This window comes from Molossus molossus, unplaced genomic scaffold (genome assembly GCF_014108415.1).
Source record: "Molossus molossus isolate mMolMol1 unplaced genomic scaffold, mMolMol1.p scaffold_m16_p_25, whole genome shotgun sequence".
Classification (NCBI taxonomy): Eukaryota; Metazoa; Chordata; class Mammalia; order Chiroptera; family Molossidae; genus Molossus; species Molossus molossus.
In genome coordinates this window covers 2,407,148-2,431,777 of record NW_023425361.1, presented here as the reverse complement: position 1 = coordinate 2,431,777, position 24,630 = coordinate 2,407,148, and the positions used below count along the sequence as shown (strand labels likewise).

At 36.3% G+C, this 24,630-nt stretch overlaps 1 protein-coding gene and 1 pseudogene across 1 annotated transcript; one reads left to right on the top strand and one right to left on the bottom strand.

The window, feature by feature from the left end:
• The window catches only part of LOC118641105, a 29,713-nt pseudogene extending 15,129 nt beyond the window's left edge, over positions 1–14,584 (bottom strand).
• A 1,190-nt stretch (positions 14,585–15,774) lies between these two features.
• Positions 15,775–20,170, top strand: LOC118641104 (protein FAM136A-like). Its single transcript, XM_036278159.1, has 2 exons — positions 15,775–15,807; positions 19,464–20,170. Exons 1-2 carry the CDS (start codon positions 15,775–15,777, stop codon positions 19,887–19,889), a joined length of 459 nt encoding a protein of 152 aa, XP_036134052.1. The 3' UTR covers positions 19,890–20,170.
• Positions 20,171–24,630: the final 4,460 nt, after the last annotated feature.

The following is a 24,630-nucleotide window of genomic DNA, read 5'->3' as shown; positions in this document are numbered from 1 at the left end:
GGCTCACCTGGTTATTATTAAGGAGAGAAGGAAAACTCCAATCTCTAGGTTACCAAAACACACACTTTTCCTCAGGTTGTTTTGAACTATTTCAAAAGAGAGAACAAAATGATAAAAGGGTCCTTGTTGGGAAAATAAAGGTCGGGAACCAAAGGACCATCTGGCTATACTCTTCCAAACCCACAGAGCTTATTAAATAATAACTGACTACCAATTTATTATTAATCAAAAGCATATATAACCCACAAATAATAACCTTGTTGTTTACATAAGAAAGCCAAAGTTATCAGGCTTAGTTCAAATAATAGCATGTATATTAACAAAAATGTGAGGATACTTTGGCTTGGGCAGGAATAACCCCAATTACATCTATGATTCTGAAAATCCATTTTTAAAAATAGGAGAAAAGTCCTGTTATTATCTTTATAGATTATTTTTTAAAAGGATTTCTAGAACTTAATGTGGAACCGATGGCTGATTGAAACACTACTTGTTTAAGCCAATAAATCTTATTTTTGCTAAATACCGCAAGACAAGAGCAGGGCTAAAATTAAAACTCATGTCTTCTGCTTCCAAGATTATTTTTTCTCCTGATTAATGTGTCCACTTGCCTCTTTATTCATGACCCAAATATTACCATTATACCATTTTACTTCTTTAACTTTGCTTCCATACATACCTTTTTTTTTTTTTTTTTTTTTTTTTTTTCATAAAAAATCTTAGTAGAAAAATCTAAGAGAAAAGGTCAGAGTGTTAGAGAAAAGTCGTAACTGGCAAAGGAAAGCCTATTTAATTTTTTTCACTCATTTTGTTTAAGATTTTTTAAATAAAAAACTTTATCTAATGTATTAAAGAGTCTACCAATTTTAGAAAAGTGTACAGAATAAAAAAGACATAAAGACAGGATGAGAGAAAGACTTTTTGGCTGATATAACTCAATAGTAATGGGATAGTTTGCTACCAGCTCAGTTGGACTCAGGTGCTCTAATAATGTTTCCCGGGTTCTACACCCTCTTCTATGTATTTTAGAGCTTCTTTCTTTTATGTAGAATTAATTCTTGAACAAACCTTACTCATGATTTAGTAGAATGTCTACTTTAAAGAGTGTTGCTGTTGTCCTGTTCACCAGATGGGCTAATATTTGTGGACACAGAAGTTATTATATTTGCCAAGTCACTCATTTATTCGTGCAACCTCATGTGTCACTGTGATTGGCAGTCTCAAAAAGTGTGTAGTTTGCCACCACAGAGTCTCTCTACTCAGTAACCCACAGTTTGATTAATGTTAAACTGCCCCGAAAGACAAAGGCTATGTATTTTAAATCCCTTAAGCAACTGGAACTTATAATGTGTCTCTTTTTCTAATATAGTCAATGGAAATTAGTTTGGCCTATTCTTTCATGTAATAATGATACCTATAATATGATATCTATTAATGATATCCTATCAATATACCTTCCACAAGAGCAGCATCAGAAAATCTTGCTTCTACCCTCAAGGTCTTTTTGTATATTTCTTATTAGAACATGTAGTTTAAGGCACAGAAAGACCAATTCTGTATGTGCAAATCAGCCTCTTTTCTGGTTTCTGAACTACTTACTTGTTTTCAGATTCTCTTGGATAGATAGTAAGGAGGAGATTATAACCATCACTAAATCCACGCAGAAGATGGAAGAAATAATTTAGATTTTAACAAGTACCACTTTGTATTAAGCATCTTGGGTGAGAAATAGTAAAACTCAGACAAATAAGTGAAGGTTACTTGTCCTCCTCCTCACCTCTTATTCTTTTCTTTGTGTTCATTCACTTGTACTTATTCATCTCTGTAACCCAAAGCATATAAAACAGCTCCAGGCATTTGTTAGAAGTTCAATAAGATGTACTTATCTTATGGAAGGAGAGCCTGACAAGAAAATCAATGATTAAAATGCAGAATATCAAGTGTTTTGATGGAAGAAGTAGAACAGAAGAGGAGACTTAATCAAGCCTTAAGAGGTACAATGGAGTATTTATAGAAGATATGGAAGACAGTCCCCAGTGGACCTCTGATAGTCCTACGAATATTTCTGAGTGTGTCAAAATTTCAAGGACTTGAGGCTTCTGGTTCTTTCACTCAGACCCCTTTTCAGGATTGATTATGGAGTTGTAAATTCTGAAAATGAGAAAGCAGTGCAGGAATGCACTAGGGGACCCTGTTCTACTCCTGTCTTGCTCTTTGCAAATAAAATGCTTGCTTACTTTCATTATAAAAGAAGAAACATACTCTAAATATCACACACCCAGTGATACAGCGATATAAATGCACAAAGTAATTAATTCTAGCATTGTTTGAAATTGTTTTTAATCTCCTTACATTATAGGTCCTTACATTAAGAAGTGGTTGCCCTGGCCAGATTGACTCAGTAGATAGAGCGTCAGCCAGAAGTTTGTTCCCAGCCCTGGTTGGGTCATGCAGGAGGCAACCAGTTGATGTGTCTCTCTCATGTCGACATTTCTCTCTCTCTCCCTTCCACTATATCTAAAGAAAAATAGAAAAATATCCTTGGGTGAGGACTAAAAAAAAAAAAAAAGTGGCTGACAGAATGCTGTACATTCACACAATGCATTACTATGTATCTATAAAAAATAAAGTTATATTAAGCAGTATGTAGAGTTTGTAGGATACACCGTTAAGTAAAAAAGCAAAGCATCTAAGAGTATCTTCAGAAGAAGAAATACAAAAATATACAGATATCTGCTTATTTTTATTGGGAAAAAAAGAAAACATGAGAAATATAGAGACTTGTAATATTGTGGACCTACAAGGAGTTAGTGAGAACAAAGTGAATGTGACAGAAGAAATGTAGGGAGGGCATGAGGATACATCTTTGAACATGTGTTTCAGAACCATGCTACTCAAGGAAAATAGGTTTTTAAGATTCAACAAGGCTGGGTACAAACCCTAAAATCAAAAAACCAAATGAGTCAAACCACATTGCAAAGAAATAACACCTCACTGAAAGAGGAAAAAAGAAAATAACTTTTGAATGTAATTTTCATAGAGGTATAAACAAATACAAAACTCTAGTTAGTAGGTTTCTTATTTCACGGTGATATAGATTAATAGTTTTGACACTACTTTTTGTGTATTCTGGGATTAAGGAAATTATTAAATATATTATGGATAGATATCTGAATTTTACTTTCAAATAATTCAGAATATTTGTAATTGTGTGTGTGTTTATATGAGTGTGTATTGTAAAGGCAAATTCAAATTAAAAACAAAAGGTTTAATTCTCCTGGTTAAAAAACAGCATTTGCTTTAGAAAACTTCTAAGTTTTTCTTCGTCTTTTTGAAATGCATGTAAATATTTCAAAAGCTAATTTGTCTCTTGCCGGCTTTTGTTTTTTTTCCTCACCCAAGGTTATATTCATTGATTCCAGAGAGAGAGGGAAAAAGAGAGAGAAGACATCGATGTGACAGAAACAATGATGGGTTGCCTCTGGTATGTGCCCCACCAAGGGATCGAACCTACAACCTATACAGTTGCCCTGACCAGAAATCAAACCTGCAACCTTTTGGTGTATGGGATGACGCTCCAACCAACTGAGCCACCCGGCCAGGTCTCATGCCAGTTTATGACCCAGTAATGTTTTTCTCAAGAACTTGAGAACAATTTATTGAAATTTAATTATTGGTCCTGGCTGGGTAACACATGATTAGAGAGTCAAACTGATATGTCAAGGTTGTGGATTTGATCCCCGGTCACGGCACATGTAAAAACCAGCCAGTGAATGCATAAATAAATGGAGAAACAAGTTGATGTTTCTCTCCCTTCCTCTCTCTCTCTCTCTTTCTCTTTCTCTTTCTTGCTCTCTGTAAACTCAATTAAAATTTTTTTGAAATGTAATTATCAAGGAAGATAATATCCTTATCTGCAGTTTCTGGAGTAGGGTGGGAGCCTAATTTTGGTAGTACCTCTTGCCATAAACATGTCATAAGTTTATTTTCCCTTTGAATAAAGCCAAGTAGCTAATATAAATGGTTATCTCAATTATCAAGTGAATTTAGGATAAACTATTTTTTATCCTCACCCAAGGACATTTTAGCATTTATCTTCAGATAGAGCAGGAGGAAGAGGTGGGGGAAGAGAAAGAAAGAGAAACATCAATGTGAGAGAGACACATTGACTGGCTGCCACCCACACGACCCCAACCGGGGCCAGGGACAAACTGCAACTGAAGTACATGCCCTTAGTGGGAACCAAACCTGGGACTCTGGTCCGTGGGCCGACTCTCTAACTGCCGAGCCAAACTGGCCAGGGCTATTTAGGATAAACTTTGAGTAATAAATGGTGTTGTCAAATCCTCTTACTTGAGGACTAGGTATTATTTATCTTGAAAACAGGTGTGTAATGGGTTGTATCGCCTTCGTTATATATCTCCTTACTGCCTAAGCAATCTTTTAGCATGCGTCACATTTTTGTTCAATGCTTATTCAACAATAAAACTGTTTTCTTTCTAGGAGTGACAATAGCAATATGGCTGGAGAAAACATCTCTCACTTGTATCCCTTATGTAACAATGATTTGCATTCCATCTGAAGACAAAAGTAAATTTGTAGAAATGGTGAGATCCATGTGCCAAGGGACCTAAAAAAGTCTCATCTAGTTGTATGTCAGGTAATAGGCAGACAAATCTGGGTCCTGGCTCTGGACCCTGCAGTGGCCCATGAATCTCCTCCAGCCTCTCCAGGCTGCAGTCCAGAGCTCCTGGAGAACACTCTTACACAATTACCCACAGTGGACAGGGACTTTGTGGGTGTCCAGGAGCCAGTGGAGACATTCCAGCAGACTGTTAAAACAAATAAATAAACAAAATACAAGTTGGACACAGCAAAGAAGGTAAGAGGAACAACTTGACTTAGCTACATCACCCTTAACTTCTTTGGGGTACCAAAAAAGCTCAACTCAGTGCCAAAAGAGAACTTCTTGGCCCACGATTTCTGTCTCTGGGGAAAGTAAAAGTGTGAGGGTATGCACCTGTCTTTTCCAGCAGTGTGGGATGCTGCCCAAGAGGTTCATTTCTCTCTTGCCCCACCCAGAGTATTGAGTCTTGACATGTGTGACTGGGGGCAGGAAGAGGCTGGGAAAGTGGCAGACAGGACCCTCAGAGGGCATTAAAGGGAGTAGATCCTACTATACTGAGGACATTTTGCCTGGCAATCCCTCTAACTGGCCCACAGGGCACTCTCATGGCCTCACCCACACACCCCACAACTTGTGGCCAGCTCCTTGTGTGCTCCTGACATCAGTGAGAGTGAGCTTTGGGGGATAAACAGTGAGCATGTGCAGAAAGCTGGCCCCAATCTGTGGTCCAGGGACAGGTCACCAACTTGACGCTCAGCTTCATACTTGGAAAGCAAAAGAGAGGCTAGCAGCACTTGTCCAAGTGCATTGTAATGGAAAAACAACCGAAAAAATATATACAATATATAGATTTATAAAAATGTAATATATATTTATAAAAATATAATATTTATATACAGTTTTTTAATTACTTATTATTCCGCCTTGAGAAAAGAAAATTCTGCCATTTGCAACAACATAGATAGACCTTGAGAATGTTATCTTAAGTGAAAGAAGTCATAACAAGACTAATACTGTATGATATCCTTTCATGTGGAGTCTATAAAATTCAAACTCAAAGAAACAGAGTAATAGTAACCTCAAGGACCTAGTGGAGAGTGGTGGGAGAGTGGGGAGGAAGAGATATCGGTCAAGCGTTCACACTTCTACTTACAAGATAGTAAGTTGTGGGGATACAAGTTAATTATGATTAACAACACTGTGTTATATACTTGAAAGTTGCTAAGAGAGTAGATTTAAATATTCTCACTAGAAAAATAAATGATAATTATGTTAGTTGGTGAAGGTGTTAATTAACCCTACTGTGATGATCATGGCACAAGATAGGTGTATCAATTCATCGTTATCCACCTTGAATGTTATATGTCAATTATATCTCAATAAAACTGAAAGTTGTTTTTTTTCTGTACCAAAAAAAAAAAGGAGGCTTTTCTGTGCTACCCATATTATAAGCTCCTCTTCAGAACATACTCCCTGCACACAGGCTTCGCCAGGCCCTACACACCAACCTGTTTGTTTTGGACCTTGGGTAATCAGCATAAATGGTAAGACATTAGGCATATTGTTTGAATGAATTCCTGACATAGTCCATGTCTCCAAAGTAAACTTGGATGGCCATGAATATCAGTTGTAAGATCTGCAGTCAAGGCAATAGTTACAGTAAGGACTGGTATCTGTGATGTTTTCATTAAGAATTTGAGTCATGCACACTTTTTTTTTTTTTATCCTCACCCGAGGACATTTTTCCATTTTTTGTTCAGGTAGAGGGGGAGGGAGAGAGAGGAACAGAGAGAGAGAGAGAAACATCGACGTGAAAGGGACACATCGAGTGGCTGCTACCCGCACGACCGACCAGGGTCTGGGACAAACTGCAACCGAGGTACGCGCCCCTAGCGGGAACCGAACCCGGGTCTCTCAGGACCACAGGCCGACGCTCTAACCGCTGAGCCAAACCGGCCAGGGCGAGTCATGCACACTTTGTTGGTGGAATCTTAGTTACTGAATGGCTAAGGCATTACTAACCCTGTAGGTCATGTCAGATAGACCTTATTTCAAATTTTAGCTTTGGCTAAGGTATTATCTCATGCAGTTCTCACATGTAAGCATACTACAGAAAATAATGAGTAAGTCCAGCATACCTAGTGGTTTTCTTGATCATAACAAACATTAATATTTTCAATATATAGCTAACTATTGTAATGAAAAGAACTGTGATAAGTATTCAATGATTGCCATTGAGCACAGAAATAAACAAAATACCTCTAAGCCTCTCAAAGTTCCCACAAGATGGCAAGAAAAAAAACACTTACATCATAGATTGGGAAGCTGACTCAGAAATGCTGACTTTCCCAAGGTTACACACTAAAGATTGATGAAGCTAGTATTAGAGTTCAAAACTGTCTCAATACAAAGACAATATCTTAATCACATTTAAGATAGTTATATTGAGCTTTATCATTATTCAAGTGTTTTATACAGCCAGTGTAAAAGGTACTCCTCCTTCCCCAATAGCTCGCCAGGATAGCTGCAGAGAATTTGGTTCTCACACATAAGTGCCCCTTCCTTAAAGCCAGATGCTTGCCCTTTAAATAGGATGAACAGGCTTTCTCCTCTTACAAAGGTGTCTCTGAGAGATACAAGATAACATGACATTCATTACTACTTTGTGACTTTAGGGCTCAAATATGTTTTAAATTTTTTCTTTATTGATTTTTAGAGACAGAGGAAGAGAGAGATAGACACATTGATGAGAGAGAACATTGATTGGCCACCTCCTGCGTGCCCCTCACTGGGGATTTGTCCCAGGCCAGGGCATGAGCCCTGATTGGGACTCAAACCAATGCCCTCTTCGTGCATGGGTTAACACTCAGCCACTGAGCCACACCAGCCAAGCTAAAAAATGTCTTTAAATGGATAAAGTTCAATTGGATGTGTTTATATGAGGAAACAGAAAATAGTTTATTTTTCCTATCCCATTAACAAGCTACATTTTAACATAGGTTCAGGTATGTTGAGTGACGGAGAGACAGAAGTTTTCATTCTAATATTCATCTAATAGTCATCTCAATAGATAGGAATTTTTTTTTTTTTATCTAAACTAGGCCTTCATCACTAGCTGATAGTCAAAACCACATCTCCTTGAATCACAGGAAATAAATTTTCCTAGTCTCCTCATTCCACATCACATCATTGCCCCTCTTTCCTCTATTCCGCTTTGCTCCACTGAGCACCACTCTGGAGGAATTGGCAAAAAGTGTTAATAAAGAATTCAATAAATGCTTGTGGAAACTTCAACTAAACAAAGATGAATTTTTCAATCAGAAATCACAATCACAATTTTGTGTGTGTGTGTGTGTGTGTGTTTTAAAAAGGTTACTAATAATGCAACTCAAAGATGACAACACTTTTTTTTTGTTTTTTTTGGTCATTTTTATTACACTACGTTGTTCTATACATCCCTGAAGTTTGGATAGAGATGATAGGGGAGGAGAGAAAATGCTGTCTCTCTGCATGTATGTGAGAGAAGTTAAGATCTGTGTGTTAAATGTTGTACTCAGCATGCTGAATCTCCTCCATGCAGCACCTCAGACTCACTCTTTACTTACCTTTACCTTGTACTGTACCTCAGAAGGCTCACTTTCTGCAGGGCAAAATCTGGTTCTTTCGTGCTCTAGAGTACAGGTGAGTCTGACCAATAGAAAAAAAAAAAAGATCTGAGGGTAATAGGAGTCTCAGGTTGAGGTACTTACTTCCCATGTGCTTTGCCTTAATGTCCCCATTTCCTTCTACCTAGCTCTTTTAGGTATCCTCCTGTGTCCAACTTCGCTCAGCATTCTGATCCTACTCCTCGAAGCCTAAAGGTAGTAATACCTTCCCACTGTTAAAAGCCCTGTAGAATTGTAGCACCATTATTTCTTGTTCTAAATGCTACCTGTAGCTTCTTCAAATACCATGCATTTTTAAAATTAATTATTTATTTTTGTTACAGATGTTTCTCTTTTTTCCCCCATTGATACCCTCCTCCCAATCCCGCCCCCCCCCCCAGCATTATTGTCTATGTTCTTGTTTACACATACATGTATAAAAGTTCTGTGGTTTATCTCTTTCCTCACCCCACATTTAAATACCATGTTTTAACATTCTCCTTAAATTCCTTAATTTGAGTGTGCCACCACTGACAGACTCAAACTCATCTAAACAAATCCAAAATCTAGATGTCCTTTCTGGGGAGGTCAGAGTCCAGTGTTGTATAAGTGTTAAAAGATCTGAGTTCCTGTTATTCCTGAAGCAGTGAGTGCAGCACCAGGAATAACATAAGTAGTAAACAAATATTTAATGAATAATAAATTATAAATGAATGAATGGTTAAAAGAACGAATCATTGTTTATCCATTCACTCTCTAAGAACAAAGCCAATGTTCTGCTGATTTTTCTTACAATTTATAAACTTAACTCTAATAAAAAGTGTAGATCTTAGAAAATGAGTGTCTTCATAGATGCAGTTTTCTCCCAAGCGGTTCAGTGACACCTCTTATTCCTTGAGGCTTCTGAAGTATTTTCTTTATCATGTTCAGGTACTTATTGCTTCAGATGAAAACATTTTTATAAGAATTAAAATGAGGTTGGTTTCAATTAATGTTACAAACTTCCAACTGGATATAAGCAGTTTTTTCTTTGACATGTTTGCATATATATTTAACAGGTAACATTTGGTGTTGGTGTTTGACAACGTATTTATTGTTATTAGTTACATAAATATAATTTTAATCTTGCCCTATAAAATATATTGAAATATAAAGTTATAATACTTTCTCTGGAAAAATGTCATATGTATTTATGTACACAAATAACTCTTTCAGAACTAATATTCAGAGTTAGTAAATTAGAATAAACCACTACGGTAAGAAAAACCAATGGATAGCCCTACAATATCACAATTAAAGTAGCGAAGACCTGGATTTAATCTTTTTGCATGTGGATACATATATTTGTGTGATTTAACAGCTTCTCACTCCAGATTTCCCTTGTGTAAAATGATAAGGGTGCAATGAGGTAAAATACTTTAGTTAAAACATGTTGAGAAGTTTCCCTGCGGTAAACATCATGTCATTATTTTTATTGGCATTGTTTTGTTTTGTTTTAATTAAAAATGCCGAGTGTCCCTTATAGAATTTCTGCTTTTGTTTACTTAAAGGTGTTTAAAGTAAACACTGAATGGGTTGGGGGAACCCAACATGTTCATCAAAAAAGCAAGTTCTTAGTATCAAAGGAAAAAAATCTGGTATGAACTTTGACACTTAATATCCTCAGCATCAAATGCAAACCATATTAGAAATATGGTTCATACATTCATTCATCAACTTATTAAATTTTGTGTTACAAATATTAATTTTTGCTAGAGTATTCCTTTTGCAAATGTTGTTTTGGATATTAAACATAATCTTACAATTCTGTGATAATTTAATTTTTCAATGGTCATGTAAGTAAAAAGTAAATTCTCTTTCATTTACCCTTCCACACAAAAATTAATTCTTTCAATCTATATAAAACTCAGGGTGACCATTATGATGCTTACATTAACAGAGCTGAAATCTGATATTCAAAGACATTGGGAAACTTGTACATGACCACACACTGAGTATACAGATCCAAACATTAAACACCAAAAGCTTAATTCAATGTACCGCTCTCTTAGATATTAATCTATATGAGATTCTTTTCTTGAGTTTTATGTTAATGCAGTCATCTTTGTCAAAGTATATATGTTTCATTTTTTATAAGCTATATTACACTATTTTTTAATGTACCATATTTTTAGATGGAGAAAAAGCTTGATGCTCATCAATCTAAATGTTCATCAATAGATAACATTACAAGTGATAAATATTCTTATACATTTACTGTTAGAAATGGGCAAAGATGTCTGCAGAAGAAAATTGTATTTGAAAATTTACTCATACAAAGGCAGTGTGCACTTAAAATGTAGTACACTCCTCAACTACCTTCTGAAAAGTTCTAAAGATACATTCTCATCAATGATGTATGAAAATTTACATTTCAGCATATCTGCTTCAATGTTGGATATTAAACATCTATCCTTCCACTTATCAATTTAGTTGGCCTAATTAGGAAATGTAGAATACTGGTAGGTTTCTTTAAAAAATCCCATTGAAATACTGATTTAATAATTTAATCAATAAGTAGTTCTTCATAGAAAACAAACAAAATGCCTTACAAATTTTTTACTAACAGACTTGGAAATTATTTTAAAATCTTTGAGACCTTCTACTGACCTGCTTATCTATGGTATGTGAATTTTCTCACAAGTAAAACAAAAAGCAAGCAAATATCACCTAAACATCCCTTTTCAAATAAAACAGCATAATGTAGAAATAAATGAAGTCTCCTTTTAGACAGAGGCACTCTGTCCGCCCAGAATATAACCTTTTCTCTGAATTTTCTTCTTAAGTTACCCCAGAGGGTGACATATAAAAAATATGAATTCTTGCAGAAGCATGGTGAAGGTCAGGGGTAATGTAACATTCACCTCTAAGCCAGAAAAACACCAGACAGCCTCGTTACAACTAAAAAACACCAGCTTCTTGCCATACATTTAAATTGCAAGTAGAAAACAATAAATAACGACAATAAACCACATTGATATCAAACTATGTCACAAAGCTCTCTCATTCCTTTTGCCAAAGAACTTAATGCATATGCTTTACGACGTATGGGGATACTCAAGACTTGAGAGGCCAGTGACCACACATTAACTGTATTTGAAGAAGTTGTAACTATATCGATCCCTTGAATTTTCCAAGACTACCTGCTGAATCACATTATGTACATGTTTTTGAAAAAGAGAAAAAAAATATATCTATTAATGCAGACAATCATTATCAGTGGCAATGAATAATATATTTTTTTCTAATTTATTTTATTTTAATCCTCACCTGAGGATATTTTTCCATTTATCTTCAGATAGAGAGGGAGAAAAAGGGCAGTAGAGAGAAATGTCTGTGTGAGAGGGACACATTGACTGGTTGCCTTCCACACGACCCTGACCAGGTCCGGGGGGGCGGGGGGGGGGGGGGCGGTGAACCACAACTGAGGTACTTGCCCTTGACCAGAATTGAACCTGTGACTCATTGGTCTGCGGGCCAATGCTCTACCACTGAGTCAGACCAGCCAGGGCTCTAATTTATTTTTAACCTCAGATTTGGAAATAAATCCTACAGATACACTTTAGGCATTTTAAGCTGTGTGTGTGTAAAATAAACAGTTCCTGGTTGAATGTAATGTTGTGTGACATTTTTCAAAGCATGTTACAAATAAAAATAAGGACAGAAGCTGACTTATGTACATTGGCTCTGAGGTAAGACAGAAAAATCAAAACCAGTCACTTGTTATTGGATGATACTACAGGAACAGTAGCCATAATGTCCTTTTATCAGAGAGGGACTTAGACAGGTCTTCAATCTCCCTGTGCCCCTCAATGCTCTAAGTATCACAATGGAATAATTTCAACGCTGAAGTCGGGAAAGTAGCAGGGGCCAGATTCAAGCACAAAAGCAAGGGCCTGCATTTCTTTCCTTAATAAAACCAAATCATCAGTGAGACAAACGATCATAAGCCATATTGAAAGCCACAGAACCACTTCAGAGATCTGCTGCCTCACGTGGCTTCTTCAGCTTTAACCTCCTGATAAAGCTGAGATGGGTCAAATATTGGCACATCCCAGCCACTTGGTATAAGTGCCCTGTCTGCAGAGGCTCCAGCCCCTGTCATAACTTTATTCTACTAGCTTTACTAGCTACCTTTATACATGGTCTGACCCAGCCATTACATAGGGGAAGAGTCAGAAGAAAAAAAAAAAAAAAACACACACACAGTAGGCAAATAAAATGCTATTTTACTGTTGTTGAAGTTGCTATGTGTTTATGCTGTCAGGCACTAGGTGGAGAAGCTAATTTCAGTTTATTTTTCCTGCAAGATGGAGCTAAGTCTATCCCGGGGGTCGTTGTGAGGACCTGAGAGATGATAATACTACAAAGAGTTGATATTTATTAAGAGCTTCCAATGTTCCAAGAAATGTGTTAAGTCCTAAATGGTGTTTACAGTTGTAATAATTACTCTGTGAAGTAGATGCTATCATCCTCATTTTATAAATGAAACAAAAGCTCAGGCACAAAGACAGTAAATGACTGAGATTTCATGAAAATGCAACTCAAATATTGATTTCCTAGAACTAAAACCTTAATCCTAGATAAGTTATTTTATCAGCTCACCTTCCAGGATATTTCCTGGATTGTACAGAAAATAATTATATTCATCTGTAGGGTGGTAGTTTCATGTTAATATCTTTTTATTGTGATTGGACCAGAAAAAACGCAAAAACTACATATAATTATTTTTAAATTTCCTCTTTATTAAAGTTTTAAAAATATTGAATGCTATTTATAGTATCATTAAATTGTATTAATAGATATATGGATTCAGAGTATTAATAAATATGTGGAAATAATTTAATGGATTCATATACTAGTATTGTACTAATGGTTGTGCCAAGCTATTACTGTCATTCAAATTGATAGGACATTTTCTCTTTAATGGCTTTGAGTGTTCAGCTCCTTGAGAAGTTTAGAGTCCATGATAATGTTTTAATATAAGTCTTTCCTGTTTACTTGATATTTCACAATTAAAGAAAAAATTCTCTGTTACTAATCTGTTTAAAAAAACTGTGGTCAGTATCTTATTGAAAATAGTAAGTCACAATTTAGGAACATTGTTGGCTGACTTGCAGCTGTCAAAGTTAATTAGTATTTAATTAGGGGGTCCATCTCAATCTGTGATTTAGAAACACCTTAGTTATTACAAGAGTAATGAAGGAACCACATTAATGAAAAGTTAGTAGTCCAGTTTTACTTTTTAGGTGAAACAGGTATTTCGGCAGTGTTGGAAGAAGAGAGGAACAGAAATAGAAAAGAGAGAGACAGAGACATTGAAGTTATTATTAAATTGGTTTATTCTGTTCTCATCTAGGTTTAATTAGTAATGAGAATGCTGTCACCTGAAGCTACTGTCTATCAAAATATGCCAGTGGATTTATTTTTCTCATTTTAACTCTATTGATCATTATAAATACACTAGTTAAATACAATGTGTAGACAAATACGTTTTCTCTCTTGGTTTGTATTCAAGATGGGATCATCTTTATTTCTAAAGGAAAGATCTGTACCTGAGCTTGTTTTATAAAAACAAAATTTCTTCAAAAGACAAAACTCTTAGCACAACCAACTACAGTACTATTCCAGAATATTGATAGAGAATATTTATTCCAGAGCTTGAGATAATATGAATAAATTTAAATAGTTTTATATTTATATAATTTTTTAAAATGAGAACTGAATCTGTTAATCTGTTTTATTTATTTATTTTTTTATCCTCACCCGAGGACTTTTTTTTTTTTTTTTTTGCATTTATCTTGAGATAAAGCAGGAGGAAGAGCGAGAGAGAGAGATCGATGTGTTGGGGACAGGGAAAAACTGCCCCTAGTGGGAACAAACCCAGGACTCTCTGGTCTGTGGGCTGACGCTGTAACTGCTGAGCCAAATTGGCCAGGGCTAAAATCTGTTTTAAATAAGCTCCCTTAAACTGTCTATGATTTAAGTGTAAAGCAATGCCCTAGTTTACTTGATTTATAATAATGTTCTTATAAGATGAACTAGTTTATAAAATATTGTGGTTTAAATATTTAATAAAATACATGACAATTAACATTCCTTTAACATATAACACTTTTTCTAAAGATTGTTGAATGTAACAGCATTTTCCTTAACATGCAGCAAATGTTTAATGTTATCATGATCAAAGATCTTTAAAATACTCTCCATGAACATTAAAAGTACATACCTTTTCTTGCTTTGTCAATTCAAATCTATCTTCACTATTGTCCATCTTGGTATTCTTTTCAACAAGTTAAGCTTAATGAAAGATTTCTAGATATGACACTGTGTTCAAGTTAAATTTTTGAAAAGTATTGATAATTATCTTAGATTCAATGAGTTTATAGATAGCAACAACTGGGAATAAAGGATTAACATATTGAGAATATAATATGCAGGCATCAAGTCTGTGGAATATTTGTCTAAAATAGCAGGCCACCAGACATTGAATTGATGTTGAGCAAGAGGCCTTCTGTGTCTGTGCCTACTGCAATCAGATACTTGGCAAGGGCTCTGTCTTCCCAGGACTGATATAAAAATTAGGTGACTAGATCAGATATGTGATCTTACAACCAGGAATTCTTGTGCATTACAAAGTGATAAGTAGCTTCTCAAGATCTGACTGGTGAGTAACATGTGGTTAGGCACTGGGAACATAAAGATAAAATATCTAAAGCTGTGTTCTTATAGACCTTAACATCTAATTGAAGAAAGCAAGAAGAAAATTAACATCTATAAACATCATGATCATCAAATAAAAAGTAAAAGCAAGAACTCTGGAAGTATGCTCTAGATTCTAAAGAAAATAAGTCTGACTCAGCCACATGCTTGGCTATTTTGACTGACCTTGAACAATGCACCAGTTAGGAAAGAGAATCCATGCTAGATCCATACTAGGAATTCATTATTTATGACTTATTGCAAAAGTGTGTAAAATGCTGACAGAACAAGAGTCACCAATGAGGTAACCAAGAGATTAGTATAAAGAAGGAGCTATTGTTACCCTCACAGTTTGGGAGGTGAAAAAGAAAGGTGAAACCATTTGACATCAAAGCAATAATAGGGGAAGGGGATAATGAGTAAGCAGTAAAACCACTAGGGATTTTAGTCACTTCTGACAATGTGCGGTAGAGAGAGAAGAAGGGGCCTATTTCTGGCTTTATAACTTGTTGGACCATAGAATGTGGCCACAGTAACATTGTGCCAATTCTGGTTTAGCCCAGAATTGGGTTAGGGAGCTTCTGATTTTGTTCTCTTGAAAACCAGTCACCATGTAGTCCACTGAATGATGAAAGGCCATGTGGAGAAGGAGTGAGAAAGGTCACATGGACAAGGACAACGCCCCAGCTGGCTGGCTGCAACTGTGTCTCAGATATGTGAGTGAGGCCATCTTAGACATTACAGACCTGGCCAAGTTCGCAGATGGATGAAGCCAAGGATGAATCCCCAAATGTAGTGAGAGTAGAACAGAATCATCTAGCTGAATTTCTACCATCCTACAGAATTATAAGAAATAATAAAGCATTATTATTTTGATTTACTATGAAGCAAAAATATAACTGAGGCAGTGGAACTATTCACATTCTCAGGGTGCAGCTAGGTCAGACACAGGATGAGAGTGAGGATGGGGATAAAGGCATTTCTCGTATGAAAGCTGAGACCCTGAAGGCCAGGCCAGCCCTTCCACATTAGAAGTCCCACTTTTTGTAGAGAATAATCCTCAAAGTTTGTGTCATGTAGAGAATATTTACCAAAATTTATTGTGGCAGTGAAACTAATGTAATTCATGGTGTTCTCTTTCTCAAAACATACACTTTATTAAGTATGCTTTATTTGACATCTGCATTATGAAATTAAATGATAAAATCTGTGACCTTTATTATTTTGCATGGGGTTGCTCTCGTCAACTTATCTCAATTCTTGAAAAGGTCATCATCAGTTGTACTGTGGGATCAGCTAATAATATACTAATATTGGCTTTGTAGGTTGAGGAATTATCTACAAATCAAAATGCATAAACATTATGAAAATAGGGTTTACAGCTATGTGAAGCAACTCATACATTTATTGCCTGCCAGTAACTACAGGAATATAATACTATGAGTAATAAAATGCTTCTTCTTTTGATGCACAAGCCATGTTGAGTGATGTGCTATAGTGGGGGACACTGGAATAAAGCCTGGGCTGCCCTAACTAGAGTACAAGTTCTGACACGGATCCCATGACTGGAAACAAACTCCTTGGTTTCTTTGAGTTAAATTTCCTTCGTCCATATGTAGGGATAAATCTCCTTCCCATGCCTGATAATAGTAAGGCTGTGAAAATCAATTGCAATACTGTTCAAAGTGTTTGTGAACTGCAAAGTTCTTTATTTCAAAACTTTCCTAAAACTAGTGAATGTTTTTTGTTCAACTGACAGTATCCCAATCTTTTTTTTTTTAAATCTTTTTAAAGAAACTGTGTGTGTGTATGTGTCTTGGTGGGGGGTGGAGGGGGTAGGGCAGGCTGGACTTGAACCTGAGCACCACTAGTTGATCCCCAGTTGAACCCAAGTTCCACTCTGACTCTGGATTTTCTGAATTGAAATATGGGATAATCATAAGGCTATGGTGGCATTTGACAGAGGGAAAGCATTATGCAGGGTTTTCTCCATTTCCCCTAAATACTCACAGTCCTTCTCTGCCTTTCTCTTTACAGTTCCATGTCTCAGCATGCTGACCTTTATGCACTGAACAGTCTGGGCCCCTGTGACCTTTGACTCTTTGTTAGGTTAAAGGGGACCTTATACACAGGATTGCAGAATAGGAGAAAAGGTTTAAAATGTATTTTTTCCTGATGGCAATGCCTGAATTCTTCCAAGGTTAGGATTCGTGCCAGGAGCTCCCTCTTCCCTGCTCCAGCGCTCACTGACCTGTGGTCTCTCCTTTGCTTCCTATGTTTCCCCATGTTAAACCCATTGTTGATTGCTCACGAGTTAACTCGTATTTTCATGCCCAAACGTTATTGACGAATCACGAGGTAACTCGTGTTTGCTCTCGCATTAGCTATCTCAATTTTTGAAACTCGGGGTAATGTAGCATTATTGTATTTGTGACTCCTCGCCCTGAGGGTCGAAGTTTGAAAACCAGCACACTTGTGTATTCTCACGCGGACTCCTTTCTTCCCCCTCCTCCGGGCGCGAGGCCGCAATATCCAAGGGACTAAACAAACACGGTCAGTGTCGAGCCGTCTAAACTTGGACTATCTTCTAACCACTCGCAGTTTGAACATACATATCAAGGACATTGTAAAATCTTTCTTTGTTGGTTCAGTTTATTACAAAAAAAGTGATTTTTCTTGATATTTAGGTTTTTATCACAATTACAGTATTACAAAAGTTTCAACCATGACGGATAGTGAAGGTGAAGAACTTATCAATGAATTATTTGCAGACACTTTATCTAATTTTCTCAGTGATTTTCAAATATATTGTAGTGATGTAGAAATTGATAGTTTATCGGAAGACAGTCATGAGTCGGATATTAGACCACTAAAACAAACAAAAAAAAAGTAATGTAATAAGATCTGATAGTGAAAGTGATTTTGAAGAAGAGTGGATTGAAAATGATATTACACCAACTTTGGAGGATTATTCAAATATTTCGGGTATAACTGCCGACCTTAGTGATCCACGGAGCATCAGGGAAATGAGGAAATTACTTTTTACTGATGATTTTTTTATTTAGTTGTTTCTCAAACCAATTTATATCACCACCATATGGAACAATTTTACAAAAAATCCACTAAAAGTGTACCATGGACAAAAGTTTAAAGAAGTTTCTCGATTTGTTGATATTAATGGGACAAACAAAAAAAATCACACTGGAGGGATTACTGGTCAATTGATTCGTTGATTGAAGCTCCAATATTTCCTAAAACTAAGAGTAGAATGAGGTTCGAGTAAATTCTTACATTTTCCCATTTTAGTGATAATTCACTAAATACATTTAATGAAGACAGACTGTATAATATTAGGCCTCTTTTGGATTAGTTCCTTTCAAAATTTTAGTCTTTGTATGTACCTAAGCAGGAGTTATCCCTAGATGAAGCAATGATACCTTATAGAGGACGTATCAGCTTCTGAACATATACTTCGGCAAAAATAATAAAATATGGAATTTTAGTGAGAATCTTTGTGAAAGCAAGAGTGAGTACATTTGTAATTTCAAGATGTATTCAGGTGAAGGCAAAAGGCTGCAGGTCTGCAAGAAACTGTATTATCTGTCTTAGAGCCATATCTTGATTCTTGGCATCTTGTATACCAAGAAATTTACTGCAACAGTGTTTCTATAGCTGAAATATTATTAGAAAACATTAATCTGTGATACCATAAGAAAAAACCGTGGCTTTCCAAAGGTACTAAAAGAAAAGTCAAAGAATCTTCAGAGCGGGGAAATGACATTTTTACAGAAAGGACCCATTGTCCTTATATCATGGAAAGATAAAAGACTAGTGAATATGATATCAACTATCCACAAAGGCTTTATGAAAACAACTGGAAAGCAAAAAAGAAATTCTACGGAAGATATAGTTAAACCTGCATGCATATTAGACCACAACAAATACATGAAAGGAGTCGATTCAGCAGACCAATATTTGGCGGAAGCAGTATCTTTTGAAAAATAAAGTGGTCTAAAAAAGTTGCGTTCTTTCTGATCAGTTGCACTTTTTTCAATGTATTCAAACTTTACTGTAATTACAATAGACAAAATAAAATAAGATACAAAATATTTCTACTTGAATTACCTAGGGAATGGATATCTGCTGGTTCAAATGAGTTCAGCTCAGAATCTAATGCTTCTTCTGGTACTTCTAAAAGAGCTCCTTACATAGATTCACCTTTTAGTCTTTAAGGGCAACTAAAATACCACGTTTTAGAAAAAAATAGTCACTGGTATAAAAAAAATCCAACTAGAACGTGTACAGTGTGTGTTTCAAAAGGAAAGCGCAGCAAAACCAGATATATTTGCAAAACATGTTGCGTACCGTTACACGTAGGTGATTGCTATACTGTATACCACATCAAAAAAATTTACTAAAATATATGATATGGGGGCGCCGTCGCGGCGCAGCGCGGGGTCGCCAAGGCGGACCTGCAGCACCTTCGGGTGCAGGAGGCGGTGGACTCCATGGTGAAGAGTCTAGAGAGAGAGAATATCCGGAAGATGCAGGGCCTCATGTTCCGGTGCAGCGCTGGCTGTTGTGAGGACCAGGCGTCCATGCAGCAGGTGCACCAGTGCATTGAGCGCTGCCACGCGCCTCTGGCTCAAGCTCAGGCCCTGGTTACCAACGAGTTGGAGAAGTTCCAGGACCGCCTGGCCCGGTGCACCATGCATTGCAACGACAAAGCCAAAGATTCAATCGATGCAGGGAATAAAGAGCTTCAGGTGAAGCGGCAGCTGGAGAGTTGTGTGACCAAGTGTGCGGATGACCATATGAACCTCATTCCAACCATGACCAAGAAGATGAAGGAGTCTCTCTCATCCATTCAGAAATAGAAGTGTTTACCACTGGCTATAGAGGCTGAGGGCAGGAAGCTATTCAAAATGAAGAATGAGAACTTTGGTCTTTTAAGCAGAGTTTATGGATGAAGAAATTAAGGATGCAGCAGGTGTAAGGCACATGTCGCTTGCCTCTGGACACTGGTTCTTTTATGTTTTAATCCTAGAAAGTGAAATGGAAAAAAAACTGGTGCTAGAATTTGGTTCAGAGTTATTGAGAGCCTAAATTTTGTGTGGCAAATGCTTATCCTAGCAGCAGGCATTTCCCTCACACCAAGCCAGAGCCCTCAGAGATACCAACAGGCTGACAGGTTCCTCTAACGATGTAGTGGAATGCGAGGAGATGTGTTTCTGTTTGTTGCCAACCTCCTGTTTACCAGAAGCATTACCACACCATTTTTCATAAACTGTAAAACAAAATCCACGATGTCACTAATTTAGAAGGGGAAAAAGAGTTTCTGCATATTTGTTTTGCTTGGTTTTGTTTTATATACAAGAGCATGAAGTTGATTTAAGATGTGGAGTTGGGAGAGGTAGTTTGGATAAGAACTTTGAAAGATTCCTTTGGATATCTGTTTCTGTCCATCAAGATGTGAATATGCACTTCTTACATTCTCACACATGACACCTTCCAGCCCGGAGACCCTCCAAAGACATGAGAGGCAGTGTCACACTTGATACGGGAAGCAGACCTTCCTTCTCACTGGCTGCAATGATGGGCCGTATGCCTGTCTGCAGCAGACTGACAGGACAGTCTTGCAGTGGTACTCTACCTTGATGGGAAAGGGGGTTTTGATTGTGCTATATACCAATATCAGGAATGAACAGTGAAAAAGGAACTGTTGGCTGCTTAATTAAGAGTTATGAAGTGCTAAACTTGGGAAAAACCTGGTTTTCAGGAATGAAACCTAAACCCAGTATTGTTCACTTAGCCCTCTCAAATAACAGAGCCCTACTGAGACAATCCTTTGGCAACAGGAAGTTCAAGGGAGAAAAAGTAAGCAACTCACGTGAGCTGTGGCTCCTTTTGAGCAAAAGGGGCAGCCCACATTACCAAATACCACTTTTGCCTGGGGCCTTTGCAACATGCAGTATTCTTACCCAGCTCTGGCACCTTACCATTTTGATAAAGACTTTGTCGTCTTTTTACCAACTTATTACTTGAAATGATAATATAGCCTGTCTGTTTGCTGTTTCATGACTGTGATATATTTTCCTAGTGGTCTGGTTTTAAAAAATAAATAAGGTTTAATTTTTTCTCCAAAAAAATAAAAATAAAAAAAATAAAAATAAATAAAATATATAATATGTATAAAATATACAAAGATTTATTTAAATTTATTATGTATAAAGATTACTGAAGTTTATTTAGATTCACTTTCATACTCAATTACAAAAAAATAGCCGGTGACATGAGATAACTTCTACGTAAAATTGCCGGTCAACAATGTATTAAGACACTGACAGTCTCTTAGTGTCTCACCATCCCTTCTTGGTTCCTTCAACTCTTTAAATTTTATTTATTTTGGAAATGATATCTTTGTAACCCTTTTCCATTTCTTTTCAGGGCAAAATTCCAATATGCCAGTCACATACTAATATCTAAAAGCTGTTAGGTTATATTATTTTAGTAATTGAAATACTTGTGTATTTACAAAATGTATGACCTTTATGAATCCACACATATTTTTTTTTCTAATTTTTAATTTCTTTGAAGGGGGCAGTATCAGATACATGAAATCATTAGAATAAAACAAAAAACAGAGGCCCCAATATGGGGACTACAACTGAGTAAGAAAGAAATCAAGGGAAAGCATTTGTCTCTGAGGAACTGGACAGAGATGTTGATCCCAGGACAGCTCAGGTGAATGGTGTGATAAATTTGTAAACATGATGAGGGGCATAAAAATGACTATTATAATAATTTGACCCCAAGTCCAAGTTTTCATTTTATCTATATCAATATTAGACTGGGGATCTTAGCAGGGATGTATCATGAATCAAACTTTGTCTACTTAGAGGCAAACCCAGTGAGCAGGACTGCGGAGGTGTAACTACTCTTGTAACTCTCCAGCTCACTATATTAAATATGCCTTCATTTCTTTGAAACTTTTTTAATTGCTTTAAATCACTACAAAGTTTTATTAAAAATAGAAACTGTCTTCATAATGCCTCTCATTCTCCAGGTAGAAATAGAAATTTAGATAACATACATTCAGACAAAAATTTTCAATAACATTTAGTTACCAAGCTTATTAGATAGTAAGATAGATAACAGATAAAATTATAAAAACATGGTATATTTTCCTCTAAATGTTTTAAAATTGACTTCATTTCAAATGGCTTTCCATCACAACCCTATTAAGAAAAAAATAATAAACTGCCTGGCTGGTGTGACTCAGTAGTTGAGCATTGACCCATGCAACAAGAGATCACTGCTTCAATTCCTGGTCAGGGCACATGCCCAGGTTGTGGGCCTGGATCCCCAGTGAGGGGCATACAGGAAGTGGCCAATTGATGTTTTCTCATCAATGTTTCTATCTTTTTTCTTTTTTCCTCTCCCTCTAAAACCAATAAAGAAACATTATTAAAAAAAAAAAGAAAGAAAGAAACCTTTTTTTCATTCAAAATTTTATCCAGGCCACTATAATGTTGTTGCCATGGGTTATTCAGTCAGTGTTTTCTGTAGAAGATATAATTTTCAGCATCTCTACCACCAAACCCCCAATCTTCCCCCAAATGCTCATTAAATACCATCCAAAACACTTTATTTTGATCTACTCATACCTTGGCTTCTTTTTCTTTGCATCCAAAATGGGGCAGACATCTTGTTTACCAGAGAACATAGGGAAGTGAATTCACTTATTGATTGACATTATCAAGCAGCCAGACATGCACTGTAGCAAGTAAAATTGCTTTTTTTGTGCTGCTGTCTGTCAAACTTTAACAGACAAAGTGATGTGTTTTTGCCAGACAGGGCTACTATGCAAGCAGGTAATGGGGTCTTAAAAATGCTGCAAATGTTAATGGTGTTAGATCAATAATATTACTAACACAGATAAAATGCTCTTACATATATTATTAAAATCTTGCTCAAACTGGAGTGACCCAGAGGATTATGAATGGAGGAATAATTGCTATATCATTCTTACAATAAAATGCTAATGGGAAATTTTCATACAACATGCTGTGTATATTTATTTTTCTGTGGGATTTTATAAAGAATGGCTTGATGCAGAACCCCCAATTCTTCCTCCACAGTCTCAAATTTATCCTAGATATGGACCAATTTAAAAGGCAGAAGATACTCTTATTTCTCGCTCATTACTTTTTAAAAAGTTTCTCATGAAGTGAACGACAAACAATAGTATAAGCACTCATTATTATCCTATATTTACTACAATGATTGCATAAAACTGTCCTGAATACTTTTATCTGAGCAGAGTGTAACATCAAGTCTTAGCTCCAGAGACCATGTTGATTGCCACCAAAATTTTCTGCATTTACTAATTAATTCCAAAGATAAATAAATATGTTATTTTGATGGAGTTAGTAAAACATGAGCAATGTGTTAAAAGTATTTAAAGGACGTTGCTCAAAGATTATTGTTTCAGTTAAATCAGTCCTTATATGTTCTATTAGAGAAAATATATACATAGACAAAAAGTTAGGTAGATGGACGGAGGGCTTGATAGATATGAGAAAAGCTCATATTCTTAACTGCCTGTTTCACTTTCCTCAACTAATTTTTTACTCATTCTTATTGATTTTAGTATTTACCATTAGGTTTTCTTTTCTGTTTTTGTTAAAATTTTGTCTTGTTGAAGGAAAAATAAAGATAAAGAAAGAAGAAAAAGAGGGAGAACGGAAGGAAGGGAGGGAGAGAGGAATAAAGGAAGAGAGGAGGAAGGGAAGGGAGGGGAGGGAAGGAAGGAGAAGACTAAAAGAGCAAAAGAAAAAAGAGAGTGAGAAAAGAAGTAAGTAGGGAAGGAAGGGAGGAAGGAAGGAAGGAAGGAAGGAAGGAAGGAAGGAAGGAAGGAAGGAAGGAAGGAAGGAAGGAAGGAAGGGAGGGAGGGAGGGAGGGAGGGAGGAAATAAAAGTCAGATAAAGGGAAAAAAATTCACTTAGTCATGGATCCTGAAATATAGGCCAGATATGGGTTGAAATAGTCTTATGGACACTCAAGAAAAATGTTTTCCCCATAACATATTGAATTCTATTTCTAGCTCAAGCAACTTAAGTACTGTATTCCTGGAATCAATTTTATCTTGTGCAAAATACAGCTGTCTAATTGCTAACTGAGAAGGAAAAATACACTTTTTTCCCCCTCAAATTTCTGATGATCTTCATTGGTGTCTAATCCTGTCACATCTTTATTTAAAAAGTACATCCCTTTTGTCTTTCTTAATAACTAGATGAATTTGTTATTGAAATAGATTTCTATTATTTGAGCTTTCTAAATTATGGAGTTTGTGACACAAAAGAGTATACTGCTGTCTGGTAGAAATGGGAAATAATTTTTCAACTTTTCACAACTCTCATTCTATAAAATGTCATTGTAGATGAGTGTCTGTTCTGGCCAGAGGTTAGAAGGAGTAAGAAAAGATAAGTTCCTCCATGGGGCAGGTAGCTAGCCCCTGAGTGTGACTAGGGGTTTCTTTAGAACTTATCTTGCAGAATTGTTGGGTTGAGTAAAGCACATGCCAGATTATTAAAGGTAAGCCTACTCCCCAACAGA

What these genes read in the sequence shown, in the direction of transcription:
- LOC118641104 (XM_036278159.1), top strand. Translation starts at nt 15,775, where the DNA reads ATGGATGAAGCCAAGGATGAATCCCCAAATGTA. An exon ending in AGGATGAATCCCCAAATGTA is followed by an intron (nt 15,808 to 19,463) that starts GTGAGAGTAGAA and finishes GTCGCGGCGCAG; the next exon opens with CGCGGGGTCGCCAAGGCGGA.